The following is a 14,930-nucleotide window of genomic DNA, read 5'->3' on the forward strand; positions in this document are numbered from 1 at the left end:
TATCTTTGCTATGTCATCAATTTTAATTCCAACCTGTACTTCAATATGCACATAACTAATTTCAAAGACAATGAAAACTTGAAGTCAACAGCATCAGTCACCAGCATTGCAGCTTTCAGTAATTCCTTCACAACTTCAGAAAAATCTCTATAAACATTGTGTAAAATAGATACAGAATGTACAGAAGACAGGTTTCTATACAAAAGTGCATTTAGCAATACAATTAGCAAGAACCTGGGAGGGGACTCCACTGAAGTCGTACCTATACTCTAGCCCTACCTATAGCTCTATCTCTCTCCCCCCAAAAAAACAGAACCCCCCCCTTCCCCTTGCTTTGGTTATGAACTATAATGAAGGCTTCAACATTATAGTTCTCCTTTTTTTTTTTAATTGAAGAACTTGTTTGTAATTTGGAAATGTTTTAAAGTTATCCAGATAAGACAGAATGTAAGAATGATTAACCACAGTTAATAGTCAAAATAGATGCACTTTGAATATTACTAGGATTTGCCCTTGGTAGATTAATAAACTATCTTTGCAATCCTTCAGTGGAAAACTGAATGTGGACTTGTCTTTTCCATGCCCAAGAACTGCAAGACCAGTAAGCTAAAGAACATTAAACCAATAAATCAAACAACATTTGTCATGAAAATCTGGATTATAAGAATGAACTTCAAGAGCCCCCCAAAACAGTCAGGTTTATTAATATTTATAGACCAATGCATCCTCTGATTTCAAAGCTGAAAGTGTGTTAGAAAAAAAGAAATGGCTTCAGGCCATTCAGCGTAGATGAACAGTAAATACTGCCATTTTTTTGTTTCTATATTGTAGATGGACTCTGATGTAAATGGTATATTCAAGCAGGTCAGTTTGTTTTTTCCCCAGAGAATGATCTTCACAGGTCTCAAACCACAATATGAGAACTAAAAGTTAAGCCCAGGAAAGTCTTACAAAGACTTTTCTTAGTAAGCACCCCATACTGAGCATACTATAACCATCTTTTAATCAGTTTCCCAGATAAAGAAAAATAGATAATTATCTTAACAGAGACAAAGGGTGACATTAGATACATACACACAAATTAGCTTTGTCAGGCAGCTAGCTTTCTTCCTCATATTTAAAGTAAGAAAAGAATGTTCTCTATTGTTTACAGTCCTATTGCAATCAGACTGTCAGTGCTCCTTCTAAGCCTTTTTAGAGAAAAAGTTACCATGGAAGCAAACCGTTAATACTACAGAGAGCAAATTGATTACATTCACATGACAGTGGGTACAAAGCACCTGGATACACAGCTTCAGTACCATGGAGCCATACAACTATGAGTTTTTTCCTGTTTGTCTCTTATTTTGCTTTTAAACTTGGCACTGTTTATCTATGAACAAAAAGCAGAGATTTGATTCTTTTTTGAAAAAGCACTGATAAGAATGCATGATTTTAGCAGGCATACTCGTCTTTATCTATCTGAACCCAGTAACGTGTAGGTAACATGCTATAAAACAAAGCAATAGCCAAAATGGACAATGCTTGAATCAGCAAGGCCAGGTTTTTTGAGAAAAGGAAAACAACCCAAACATGTAGAAGTATGCAGGAACTCTTGAATCCCACAGCTATTTCAGGCCCGACTCTCTGAGGTGCCAAGCACTTGGCAAAGACAACATTTAGGTAAGCAAGACGTTACTCTGCATTCTCATCAGAACATAAATTATAACCATGGAACCCCTGGAAATCCATTTTCTTCTAGTTTTAACTGTCACACAAGTGACTATATATCCAGCTGAAGATGATATATCCAGCTACCAGGGCACCCAGGACCTTTTCATTCAGCACAGCATATGAGCAACTGGAGCCATCTAATCACTTGGATTAATTTATACTTACATGATCATACCAAGATAAAGCTGGAAATACTATCCTACCTCATTTCATGATCTCTGGAAGCTAGTAGACAGGTGCCCAAAAAGAACTATATTTCAGCAAAATGAGGGGGTCTTCTCTCAGCAGAGACTTTACACTCTGAAGAGCTGCTGAAACGGAATAAAGTTACACAGTTTCATGCCCCACCACCCTGAGATATCACACCTTTCTTAGAATTCATTTCAGAGTCTCAATTTTCTACTGTATTAAATGTGCACTTTTCTTCAGGGAAAAAGAAAAATCACATTTCAAAGTCACCACAGAAAATAAAGGTTGTCCTGAACTGTGTACACACAGTGAAATATTCCACGATGAATTCATCCATTACAGCCACAGTAAATTGCAAGAATTCAACAACTTCACCCCAAAATTAGCTGAATTGACAGCAATTCATTTTTTTCTTCCACACAAGATATTTAAAAGAAGCTCCAGATTTAAGTCAATCTGGATTCTCAGTAACTTCTATACTGTTAAAAAGTTTCTGGTACTGTTCCTACAGGAGGAAGTGAGGCATCAACCAGCTACAGTTGGTTTGTACAGCTTGTTTGCAGTATAAGCAAACGCCGACAGGTAACAGTTACTTCTAGTTAGTGAACAGGTAACTGGCCACACAAGATAGCTAACACTCGAGTTTAGAAATGACACTACATGGCTTTAACCAGTCAGTGGCCAAGGCTGGGTACCTGTGTCTAGCAGCCGTACGAGTGACTAAGTTCACACGAGTTTGACTATGAACTTCATTTATTTCTTATTGAAGCCCTTTCAGAGGCCATTGTTCAGGTATTTTACTCATCAGTTTATTCTGAGGATACAAGGAATGCCACTTCTGAAAGGAAAACATAATTCAACTGTCAGGGCGAATAGGTCTGTGCAGGACGTGCAGAATGAATGTGAGCAGTCCTATATCCTGCAATTACAGGTACGTGTGCCTACACTAAACTGCCAAACTCCTGAATTTAGAAGAGCAAAATGAAAGTAACGAAGCACCAAGATAATGAAAAATTACCGCCTAAACTCAGAAATAGAAAATTATTTTATAATCTTTTAAGTTTCACATTGAAATTTCAAAGTACCACTTTTATGTCAGCTGTGGGGGGATGAAGTTCTGTAACAAGTAGCTCCAAAATAAAGACAAAAGTCACCTTGCAGATTGTCACAATTAGGAAATAGGTTAAAACTATTCTACCGCCCTACCTGAAAGCAATAATTTTACCTTGTGTTCTTAGCAAGAGAAATTCCAAAAGCAGATAGACAACAAAAGGAGAATTCTGTAACATGTAACGGTGTAACAACCCACAAAGAAGACACATCCTCAGCTAAACACACAAGTAAAAAGCACAGCTGCCACCAGAATTGTGCGCCATGTGTTTGCACTTCTGTTTCCAGCTGCATCTTTAACTACCGTAAGTAGTGTCCTAGACAACTTAACTGCAGATTAATGCACTTTCAGCGCAAAAAGGTGTTTCTAATTTGAAACTCTTCATAGCAATACTAAGGATGTACTGGTCAATGACCAGTAACAATCATACTACCAAGATACTGAGCAGCAAAATTACTTTCTGAAGACTAAGCTTGCAAGTTTGGGTTTTTTTAATTTTAACTGCTTCCTAAAAAACTACACTGTCAGGCATTGTGTTACAGATTCCCTGCACTAGAAGTCCTGCTTCTTGTTTTCTGTGTAGTTTAAGTCATAACTTCTAGAAAAGGCTTTATCACAGTACTTTGATTTTGTATGATCCAGGAGCAAAACCAAAGAAAGCCCAGTAGAACTGAAGACTTTTTCCTAAGATGCTAAACAATCTTCCTAATAATGGGAAAGGAAGAGAGAACAAGGCAAGTGCAGTATTAACGCTAAGTTGAAAAAAAAAAAAAGCCAAGACCAAAAAGCTGAATCATAGTAATGCATATTTAGTGTCATCCAAAAGAACCCCTAGACTTATGTCTTGCAAGTAAATTAGCACATTTGTCAAGTTCAAATTTTCTTAAAATCGTGTCTATTCAGCAGCTTTTCAGAAGATAATTAAGTTTCTGAGATCTTTCTTGCAAAATTAGTCTCAAAAGGTTACTCAATACCCAGACTTTCTTAGCAAAATGACACTTGAGGAAAGATCTGGTTTATACTGTTAACATTAACCAAAATTTGGTCAAGAAATACATGTAAACAATAAGGATAATACATTTAAGGCTTAGAAAGAACACTGATAAATTCACCCCCGTCACATTAAAACATCCACATCTCCTTCATGGTCTTCCTCAGTCACTTTTAAAGAGAGCACTTCTTCATTAAGAAATAATCCACTCAGTCTTTCCTTACGAGCTTGTCTTTGTTCTTTCAGCTGTCTCTTGCGTAAGGCCTTTTGCTGTAGCTTCCGCTGCTTGGAACGTTTCTATCAAAACACATAAGAGGAATAAAAATAAGGTTTTATTATGTAGACTGAAAGCCACCTTTAAAGCTGGCGAATGTATGTTAACCTTTAAAATAACATTTGTTCTGAAAAATAACTAAAATGAATTCTTAGAGGTGGTGCAAGCATCCATCCAAAATCATATCTAATATTAAAGTATCGAGACCACCACACTGGAAATTGAAATTATGGAGACAGGATAAGTACCACAGTACCACTTTAATTGTAACATACTTCACTAGGTCTCTCCTAACCAAGTCATCTCATTACATGTGTTCAAAGAACAAACTGAAGAAGATTTAAAAAGCCTGATGAAGCTTCTAGTTGAAAAAACCACACACAACCAAGACAGGCTTTACTGTCCAGAAATTGTGCCCAGATCAGGTTGATCAATCTTGAATAATTTTTTTTGTTTTTGCAAAACTGTGGGTGCATTCAAAGAATGAAGTAAGATGCAGAAGCCCCCACTCACCTTATTCAAAACAAAAGTAATGAGAAAATCTACTACATAAAAACATCAGGCTTTCACTTACAAGTGATGGTAAGAGCACAAGTTTAAATTCCTTATGGCTGCATCAGAGGAAAGAGTCAGCACTGGTTTAGCTAGATCACTTCAGCAAATCCTCAGTTACTAACCATGCTCCTCGAGTACAAATATCCTGGCTAAGATCATGCAAGCAACTCTAACAGGTTAGCTTAATACATATGCACAAAATTAGAAACTTTACTTTGGAATCCCGGATTCTTTCGGCAGCACTTGTGGACAAATTACTATCACTGTGCGCTCGACTCATATTGGCACTCGAGTTTGAAGCAGAGTTAGCAACACTTGAACCACTGCTGCTTGCTGAGCTGACCATGCTGGCACTGCTGCTGCTGGCACTGGCGCCGCTCACACCACTGGTACTTGCACAACTGTAGCTACTCCTCTTCCAGCTTTCCCTTGCAGGCCGCTGACGAGGTCCATGTTCCTTGATATAGTTTCTCACCTTTAGAACAGAGAAAGCAGAATTACTAAAGCCTGATACATACTAGACCAAGATACTCCTTTTAATGGAAAAAACACAATTTCCCTGTTAATAATGATAGATTTATTAGATCAGTCCAGTTTTGCCACATTTTGCTGTGGCTGCTTAAATTCCATCTGCCAGTCATCAAGAGAATTTAACTAAACACTAAGTTAATATTAACTACAATAGGGAAGGAAGAAAACCAAGTAAAAAGATTTGGGGTTTCTTTCCTTCTTCTGCCCCCAAGCTTTCTACTCAGTGCTCCCCAACAAATTCCAGTCCTTTGGAGTTTGAAATGCTAGCTTATCTTCAGTGAGCAAATGAAGTACCTCTATGAGCTGACAGTCACACATGCCAGCAGAGACTTAACATGTATTGAGAATATATAATCACAGTCTTTCATATAAAGGTTTAATACATAATATAATGCTTTTGAACTCTCTCATTGACAATGCTGTGTTCTGGTTTATCTCCCTATATATATGCTTATGTATAAAAACTGATCACAACTCCATAAGAGATTTTGCAAGACTATCAGATGCTGGAACCCCAAAGTCGAATGTACAAACCTCAACTCACCTGTTTCAGTTTCTCATCAGTGAGACAGTTCAATTCAATAATGAATTCACTATCTGTAGGTGAGATCTGAGCAGTAGGATCAATAATTTTAATAATATCAAGTTGCTCTCGAAGGCCCATCTCCGTACTGACTTTGCGACTCAAATATTCAATATATTCAACCTAGGACCCAAAGAAAGACATGTCATTTTAAGCATTACTGATTCTAAATGAGTGTCAGAAAAACAGGAGGGGCAACAGAATAAAATGTGCTCAAATACTGCATTTCCTACCAGTCTAGCCTCATTGATTAGCCTAAAAAACACATGGTGAAAACTCAAATGCACATTAAGCTGCCTACTACAGAAACAAAAGACAAGAAGATTTAGTTTTAAGAATCAAGCAGTACTGCACAGGTCTACATTTACACTGAAGCAATCAGTATGTCTTTTAAGATGTGGCACTAATTGAAAGTTCTTCTGTATGTTACTGTTCTCACATAGGAAAAAAGTCAGTTTCACCTGTTCATCATTTGTCATTGCACTCCATGGAAGTTCATCAAGATTCCTATGCTTGTTTTTCTTTTTCGGAAGCAGACAAGGAGAGCTTGGAATACTAGGTATAACATCAGAAAGTACATCACTCCCACTTGTAATGTCGCTGCCAGGCAACTTGTGATATGCAAGAGAAAGAACAAAGGCTTAGAATACAGCAGGCAGATTTAAAGTCATTCTGCCACTATTAACAATTCAAAACACACTGTCAGATTAGCAAAGAATCGCTATCCATAGACTCTAACTTAGTAATTACTCCTAACCTTGTAGTATTCCTTTGAATCTTCCAACAAACGGCAATTATAGCAAACTCAATTCACACTATTCTCTAACTTACCAATCCTCTTTTTAAACACATTGGATTTAAGAGAACAGCAGAATGATGTGGCATTTCAACTGTTTCCCTTCTCCATTGGTGTCAATTGTGCATTGTCCATTGTCCAACCCAAACGTAAATCTCAACCTCCCATTTTAAAGCATAAAGGAAGTTCTAGTTTAAGGAAGATCATTTTAAAGTAGGTTTGTACTTTATACCACACCCCATAATTACACAAGACAATTCAATTAAAATCACTTTCATTTGCCTGAAAGCAACTGCAGAACTTTAGCTTCATTTATACCCCTGATGTAATTTCTGAACACACTTCCAGTTACAGTGACAGCTGGATTACTCATGCTGAGATTCTGCCACATAACACCAGAAAGAGCTACAAAGAGTCTTTCCAAAATTCTGCAGGTCCAATCAAGTCAAACGGCTCTTAAAAAAGGCTTGTTTTAAAAAAAAGAATAATTGAGAAAAGGTAGTTACTGATCAAGGATGCTGTCAACTAACTGAGACATGAGAAATTACTTCTTTTCAAAACACCATTTCACAGCTCAGTGAAGCTCTGAATCTTTGGGATGCAATCCGAGCTGTAACATACAAATGCACTTGGAACTTCTGTGATACAACATACACAGATACTAGCAGTCATTCTAAAACCAGTAAGAAATTCAGAGCTAATTTCAGTCCATGTTGTCTTAAGTTCATTTGCATCTTCTGGAACAGGATTTGCACTTTCTCAAAATCAGTACTTTCTTTCAGTCCTTACACTGACTTTATAGACTCTGTCCACGCTTTGCCTAAGCTCCCTGACACAGCTTAAAAGTATTCCTCAGTTTCCTATTTCAAAGCTGTGTATATGCTCACAGTTGAAGTAAGTCCGTAATATAAAAAGGCAATTCAAGTCTATAATATATAAACCAGTCTGCATATCACAATTGAAGAAGCTGCTGAACAAAGACAACTACCACAAACTAGAGATATTTGACCACAACTGAATCCAATACTGACTAGGAAAAAGGAGGATGTGATTCAGCTTCATGCTTTTCCCATCCTGGTCAGACAAATACTCTTTGTACAGGAGAGAAAAAAAAAAAAAGATAGGAACAGGCTATGGCAAAAGCTTCTACAATTTGTCTAGATGCCAGCTCCATTCCAAAGAAAGATTTAATATGACCGAACCACTGGAAGCAGACATCTACAGGCAGATTCCAATATCAGGGCAGATCCTTAGTACAAAGGATCTAAGTTCATGGCTATAAGACACATACTGGTCCCCAAGACCAAACTACCATAATATATAAGCACTGCTCTTTGAAGAGCTGACTTTCAGTCTCCCCCTCCAATTTAAGAACACTGGAACAAAATGGAACAAAGCATTTTCTTTAACACTGAAGACTCAGCAATCTGCTCTTACGTTCAGTAGTTACCCAAAAACAAATGCTGAGGACTTTACCAGCACTTAACAGCCTATACAGAATTTCACATTTACAGTGGAAGTAGTTTACCTGCCACTCAAACTCACTGTCTGACCAATCCCAGTATGTGCTGATAGAAGAAGAGACATCACTGCAGACACTGCCCTCGGGGAACAAATCAAAAGAGGTGAACTCCTGGTCATCCAAGAGAGAGTAACAGTCATCCTGATCCCCAACGGAAACTGATGAGAACAGCTCTTCACTGCACTCTGAGCTGGCTACGCTGGTTCCACACGATGTCAAGTTCCACCTGCAAAACAGAGAAAGCAGCAAACTATCAATATCATGTGGCCTGGGAAATTCTTCTAAGCCTCATAAAACCACCTCCACTTAGCTTGTCAGTAACCTTATACATTGATTTTATTCCAGTGTTATAATTACGTGAAACATTCTATTTTCAAGTATTTTTAAAGGTCCATAATCAACACCAAAGGGAATTCAACATTAAAACTGGCAAAACAAAATTCCATGTACTGTTAACAGAATTACACCTTTATTTTAGTATATTAACAGTTTCCACACCAGAGCCATGATTCCTGTAGCGTTTAAATTGTCTTTCTTGGTTTTATTGTGGTTTGTTTTTTTAAATACTCTGAACTACAAATATAATTTCACATATACTGGGATACTTAAACCTGCATGCAAACTGAAACAAGCAAAACTAAGAAGCAAATCAACTGGACTTCAGGATAAGTAGGAGTCAAAAGGGAAATCTAGGATGATAATCCCCCCCAAAAAACTACGGCTTAATAAGGAAACTCATTACAGATATACCTAAGGCTCCAATATTCACTATTTTCAACTCTGAATGCCAAAAATATTGGACATCCTGTTGGAATGCAAACATGCAAAATGTGAAAATGACCTTTGCAAAATGCTACAGTGCCAAAACTGAACACTTTCCCACCCTCCCTCATAATTTCATTTAGAAAGCTAGTTAATGCTGTTGCTAAAGGAAAGCAATTGAGGACTCAAACTTCACAGAACAGGTTTTTTCAGTCTAATGACAGTAAGCCAGAATTTAACAATGAATCATGAAATCAGCCTCCATTATCTGGATTTCTTTTACACATTGGTGAAAAGTAGGTCGAGACAACTGTGAGTCAGCACAGCACTGCCACATGGCCACAACAATTTGTCTGTGAATTTGAGAAGCCCTTTTCAAACCCATGCCATAAACTCCTGTCCCGTCAGCCTTTCCACTTCAGCCTGGGTCACTTGAAAAACATTCCTCTATCCAACTGCAAAAGCTGAGTGATGCCATCACCCAGAAAGGCTGGTCCCCAACTGTCATTATTTAAGCTGCATACCAGGATGGCTAAATATGTTTGTGATGGTCTCACGCCCACGCCTCTTTGGCCAGCAGTGAATTTATCCAGTGCCAAAGGCATTTCAAAACTTTTCCTTTGGCAGATTCGGGAGATCTTGTCCTCCCTTTTCTGCACCACTTACTCATGTGCGATTTTTTACTGGTACAGAATTTATAGTGAGCAGGGCAATCAATATAGAGCATATATAGAGATACAGAGCAGAACATGAGTGTGGTGACACAGCACACTTCTGAACTTTACTACAGTTTCACTATCCATGAAATATTGATGAAAGGAAAGACAGAGTGGACAAAGTTTCCAGACCAACCAAAACAGAGAATGAGGTGCAGGGGCTATACCACCAACAAGCTATACACAGACATTCCAGGTCTGCAGTACCACTGCAGTCAGCCCTCACATTCTCGTAACTTGGGGATGCTGTACCTGCTGGGGTAAGCAGGATTAGCAAGAAGTAGGAACTACATTAAAATTACTCAAAAAAAATAGAAAGGCTTATGTGAACACTATGGACTGAGCTGTGCATCTACAATGGCTCAATCAGTGCAAGACAGAGCATGTCCTTGCCCCCAAGAAAAGAAATACCCACTCAGTATGTCCAAACCTAGGTTTGTAAAATGAGCAAGCCAGAGTAACACGCTCAAGAAGTGACAATGCAAAGAGAAATGTACTAAATAAAGGCAAAATTGATGAATATCACACACTTATCTTACAGATATGCTATGAATACATCTTACTAGTCATGTCACAACTGAGTCTTTCAATATAAGAACCAGATCATGAAAATGCTTCATATTTCATCAAGGCAGTGAACCATTTAAAAGTCTGTAAGTAAGAGCTTGCCCTTTTGAATGACACTTTTAAAACATGATTTCTATTATTTCATACAAATTCGATTGAAAGATTATCTTATTATCCACTCTTCATAATGCTGTAATAGAAACCCTAGTAACTAGTAAAACTATCTTGCAACTCTGGAAAAGGAACTAAAACTATCCCACAGGTATGTTTAAAATGAAAAGTCACAAACTCTTCTCAAAAATAAGATGTTGCTATATTCAAGCTTAATACCATGCATAAACAGTAGCAGAATGAGGCTCTTAAGTAAACAGGACTGTGGGTTTGATTTGAGAGACACAACTGGAATTCCTTTGTAGAGCTGCGTTTGCATTTTCAGAATAGACCTCTTCTACAAATTACAGACAGGCCCTTAATTAGCAGCATGGGATGGAAATGTTTCTGCACGAATTGGTGCAGCCACCGAGCTGCCTGATTCATTCTGAACCTCTGCAGGCTTGCTTGGTGTCCACGCAAGGCCTGCTTTTAATTACTATAAGCACACCACTCTTCATTTCCCTGTCCTACAGTGCTCAAAACGGCATTTCAAGAAATTCAGAAAGGAATAAACGTACCTTAAAAACCGACCAAGCTCACACTAACATTCTAACGTTATTAGCCGAACGCAGGCTGAGCCCACACGCAGCTTTGCCAAAGGCAACCGTAACCCAGGCAGGGGAGAGCGAGCGGGTACCGGGAGAAACCGCAGCCCGGTCGCACCGTGCTGGTAGAAAAACGGGGAGGGAAGCACGGCCCTGCTGCGCAGCAGCCCCGGCTTCGCCGCAGCCCCTCCCGCCCCGGGCCCCTCGCTACTCCCGAGCTGCTGCGGCCCTGTCGCCTCGGCCCGCCGGATAGGCAACGACCGGAGAACCCCGCGGAGAGGCGGGCGGACCTGTTAGAGTGGAAGCGGTGCAGCGGGTCTGTTCGGTGACAAGACGAGAGCTGGCAGCCGAAGTCGCTCACGTCCAGGCAGCCCTCCTCGCTCAGGCTCAAACTGCCGCCCCGCGGCGGGTGCTGGTGCGAGAGCAGCGGGCACGGCTCCTCGGGGGCCAGGAACTTCTCGTACGGCTCCTCGGTCATGTCGACGGGAACGGAATGGCTGCAGCGCGGCCCGCCGAGGGCGGGGAGGGGCCGCGGAGGAGATCGCCTCACGGTCGCACCTGCCGATCCGCCATCACCGGCCGGTCCCAGGATGCGCCTCAGCTTTACGGACGGCTCCTTCCGGCGCGCGTCCTCCGCTCCGGTCCGGCACAGCGCCCCCTGCCGTGGCGGAGGGCGACACAGTGTGCCCTCCCCCAGCACGCCCCTGGCGCCAGCGGGACGGGGCGGCGATGGCGGTGGCGGCGGCGGCGGGCAGGGCCGCGGCCCACGGGCACGGCGAGAGCGGTGGCGGCCGCGGCGGCAGCTTCCTGGGGCCGCGGGTGCCGGCCGAGGTAGAGGCTATGGCTCGGGTCCTGGAGGACATGGGCAAGGAGACCTTCCGGCGGCTCCTCAGAGGTACGGCCGGCGAGGCCTGCCCAGCCCCGCCCCGGGCATCCCGCCGCCCTCGGTGCCCCGCCGCAGGGTGTGGGTCAGAGCCGGAGGGCAGCGCCGCGTTCCGTGGGGAAGGCGGGGACAGCTGGAGGGTCGTGGCGGGCAGGGTCGCCGCTCTCCCGCGGCGCTTCCCGTTGCTTCTCCCTGCAGGAAGCTAAAGCTGAGCGTTGAATTAATGACGGGTTTTCCTGTGTGTATGCTAAAGCCCCGTAAGGTCCGTGAGAACGAGGAGCTCTCACTCTTCTCTCCCCGCTCAGCCCCAGAGCCGGTAGTCGAGTCACGGTGGGATTGTGTTGGTCAGGGGAAAGCCAGAGCCGTGGATGCTGTCAAAACGTGCAGGAGGAAATGAAGGTATCTGACTGGAGCTGAGGCTGCAGGGATTGATGAGGTTTTTCTCTGTGAGGCTCCTGCCTGCGGTAAAGCAAGAAAGTTGGGATTTTCTCAAGGCATCTTTGACCACCAAAATCAGAGTTACTTGGTTGAGTAAATTGCAGAATAATCCAAGAGTTGATTAGTAGAGCAAAAGCACAGCTCTGAGGAGCCCAGCTGCTGCATGGACAGTGTGGTGCTGCAGGCCTGGCACGTGTGTGCTCTCAGATAACTTCTTTTCAGGCCTCTTTTTGTTTTTTCCTTGGATTGAGTCAATAAGGACTCAAGGCATCTGGCAGCTGTTTGCCTCTGAAAGTGTTGCTGCAGTGCCAGAAGTGGAGCAGTGCACCCAGGGTTTTCTTACAGTAATTGAAAGTAATAAAGCAGATGTATAGGTAGAGGCACTGGGACTAAAGTAAATACAGGTGTTGAACCATATTTGCTGTCCAGTGCAGAGACAACAAAGACCAAGAAGTTACATTGGTGCCAGAAAGCCTGACTGTCCCCTAAGCTCCAACTGAGTTTTATTTCAGTGTGATTATTGCCTACATTTAGGTGTGCAATAAATGCTTCCTACTGTAAGGGGAAAAAACAGATCTTCAGAGCTGTGTGAAGGCAGGGCAGGTTAATGATGATTCATCCAAGGGATTCATCCAAGTGCCCAGGTTATGTGAGGCTGGCAGAGATCTCCAGTTATCTTCTGCTCTTGTTGGCCGGGGATTGACAGCTTGCAGGGCAGAAGGTTGTCCTTTGAAGGGTTAGTAGTCTTTGAAGACATGATGGATTTCTACCCAATACATCTGAATTGCTCTGGCATTTGCACCAAGTTAGTTTTTTGAGGCTGTTGCTGTTATACTGCTAAATCATAATAAAATGAGATGTGGCTTTATATACCTGCACAGTTCACAGTGTAAAAAGTGCATATACCGTTATCTCAGGGTTACCTAGCCTGTGTTATTGCAGGCTCTGCTAAAGTGTCATTTACTTTCTAACAGTAGGAAATGATCCAGCAGTGAGATTTTCTTGAGATATTTTGGGCTTTTTCTTTTCTACTTCAGATTGACTATTGGAAATGTTGTGACAGCGATATTTCTGAGTTCCCTGAACTGTACTGAGTAAAAACCATCTTGTATTCTAGGGTAATGCAAGTAGGTTCTAAAAGATGATGTGGACTTTTAACTAATTATTAGGGTTAGTCAACAGAAAGCAGACCACTATTGTCATTAAAGCTGTCTAGTTGTCTAACTGTAAGTGACCTGTTGCTCTTTGAAGAAACAGATCAAAGTTGTATTTAAGTAGGTAAGTAAGCAGCAACCTTTTTCCTGCTCTGTGCATGGTGTTGTAGGCAGGCCTCGGTGCTGATCTGTATGTGGCCATTCCAGCAGACTCAAAGTCAGTTTTGTTGTCATAGAGCAGAGCCTTTCTCAGCATGGAAAGCTTGGTACTAGCACTACTAGCACCTTGCACACTCGTTCTACTTGTGCAAAATCTCCCATATAGGTAGTGCCAGACAAATTCAGTCGGCAGCGTGACTTGTTAAGGGAGAAGCTGCTGCCTGAGCACTTGCACACCATCCAAGGAGTTGCACATACACCACCCAAGGTAACTGCTAGGACCAGAGTGCATCACAGCAGGCAGCTTCAGTGAGCACATGGGCGCTCCTTTCGACTCCTTGCTCACACACATTCTTGGGCACACTTCCTCCTCCTTCAGACACAACCTGCTTCTCACACGCCTTTTTAGTCCAGTGGTGATTTTTTGGTCTGGGGTTTTCTAACATCTTACTGGATTCTTTCTCTGTCTCCATACAGGCAGGCTGTTTACTGTTCTTATCTTGCTGAGTTATAGCTTCCACTGATGGTTGTAGCCTCCTTCTGCTTTGTGCTTCTTGTGAACCTGCTTGTCAGCAGAGCACAGGCACTTAAAAAGCCATAGACCTACCATAAACATCTAAACGTTTAGCAACAACTTAAACTTAGTAACTAAAACATCAGCGTGTTATCAAGTCCTTCTCACACTAAAGACAAAACACAGCACCATACTAGCCTCTAGAAAGATCACTAAGAAAACTAACAGAAAGCATATCTAGGTAAAAGTCCACAGCTTGCAGCCTAAGACTGCAGCAGATCTAGCTACTGATGCTAAGCAAGTTGAACTGAGCAAACAGCATTCTAAACCACACAATAGTTTAAGTGACTCAAAGTATTCAAAACTTATTTAAACTAACTAACTTATATCTCTCAACATGAATGATACAAGACTTGCCACTGAATTTGGTACACATTTAAAAATGTGAAAAGCAAAGAGAGTTTATAGAATCATAGAATAGTTAGGGTTGGAAAGGACCTTAAGATCATCTAGTTCCAACCCCGCTACCATGGGCAGGGATACCTCACACTAAACCATGCCACCCAAGGCCTCATCCAGCCTGGTCTTGAACACTGCCAGGGATGGAGCGTTCACAACCCCCCTGGGCAACCCATTCCAGTGCCTCACCACCCTAACAGGAAAGAATTTCCTCCTTATATCCAATCGAAACTTCCCCTGTTTAAGTTTTAACCTGTTACCCCTTGTCCTATCACTACAGTCCCTAATGAAGAGTCCATCCCCAGCATCCCTATA

At 41.7% G+C, this 14,930-nt stretch overlaps 2 protein-coding genes across 2 annotated transcripts in view; one reads left to right on the forward strand and one right to left on the reverse strand.

Annotated features, from left to right (window-relative positions):
• Nucleotides 1-11,650, reverse strand: FAM199X (family with sequence similarity 199, X-linked). Its single transcript, XM_062613353.1, has 6 exons — nucleotides 11,299-11,650; nucleotides 8,272-8,491; nucleotides 6,409-6,558; nucleotides 5,909-6,070; nucleotides 5,048-5,308; nucleotides 1-4,301 (listed from the first exon to the last, which is right to left on the reverse strand). The coding sequence occupies exons 1-6, from the start codon at nucleotides 11,484-11,486 to the stop codon at nucleotides 4,131-4,133; spliced, it is 1,152 nt and encodes a 383-aa protein (XP_062469337.1). The 5' UTR covers nucleotides 11,487-11,650; the 3' UTR covers nucleotides 1-4,130.
• The window catches only part of COMMD5 (COMM domain containing 5), a 19,579-nt gene continuing 16,150 nt past the window's right edge, over nucleotides 11,502-14,930 (forward strand). Inside the window, exons 1-2 of the mRNA XM_062613370.1 lie at nucleotides 11,502-11,649; nucleotides 11,691-11,903. Coding sequence (XP_062469354.1) covers nucleotides 11,502-11,649; nucleotides 11,691-11,903 — 361 coding nt within the window. The remainder of the gene's footprint in view (nucleotides 11,650-11,690; nucleotides 11,904-14,930) is intronic.

Source organism: Pezoporus occidentalis, unplaced genomic scaffold (genome assembly GCF_034315485.1).
Source record: "Pezoporus occidentalis ecotype Australia unplaced genomic scaffold, CSIRO_AGI_Poc_V1 ctg165, whole genome shotgun sequence".
In the NCBI taxonomy this organism is placed as follows: Eukaryota; Metazoa; Chordata; class Aves; order Psittaciformes; family Psittacidae; genus Pezoporus; species Pezoporus occidentalis.

Bases quoted from the DNA above. Each gene is read 5' to 3' on its own strand.
- FAM199X (XM_062613353.1), bottom strand. From the start codon at position 11,486: ATGACCGAGGAGCCGTACGAGAAGTTCCTGGCCCCCGAGGAGCCGTGC. The intron at 8,492-11,298 runs GTCCGCCCGCCT...TCTGTTTTGCAG, and splicing joins CACCGCTTCCACTCTAACAG to GTGGAACTTGACATCGTGTG. The intron at 4,302-5,047 runs GTAAAGTTTCTA...GTGTTTTGATAG, and splicing joins AAAGAATCCGGGATTCCAAA to AAACGTTCCAAGCAGCGGAA.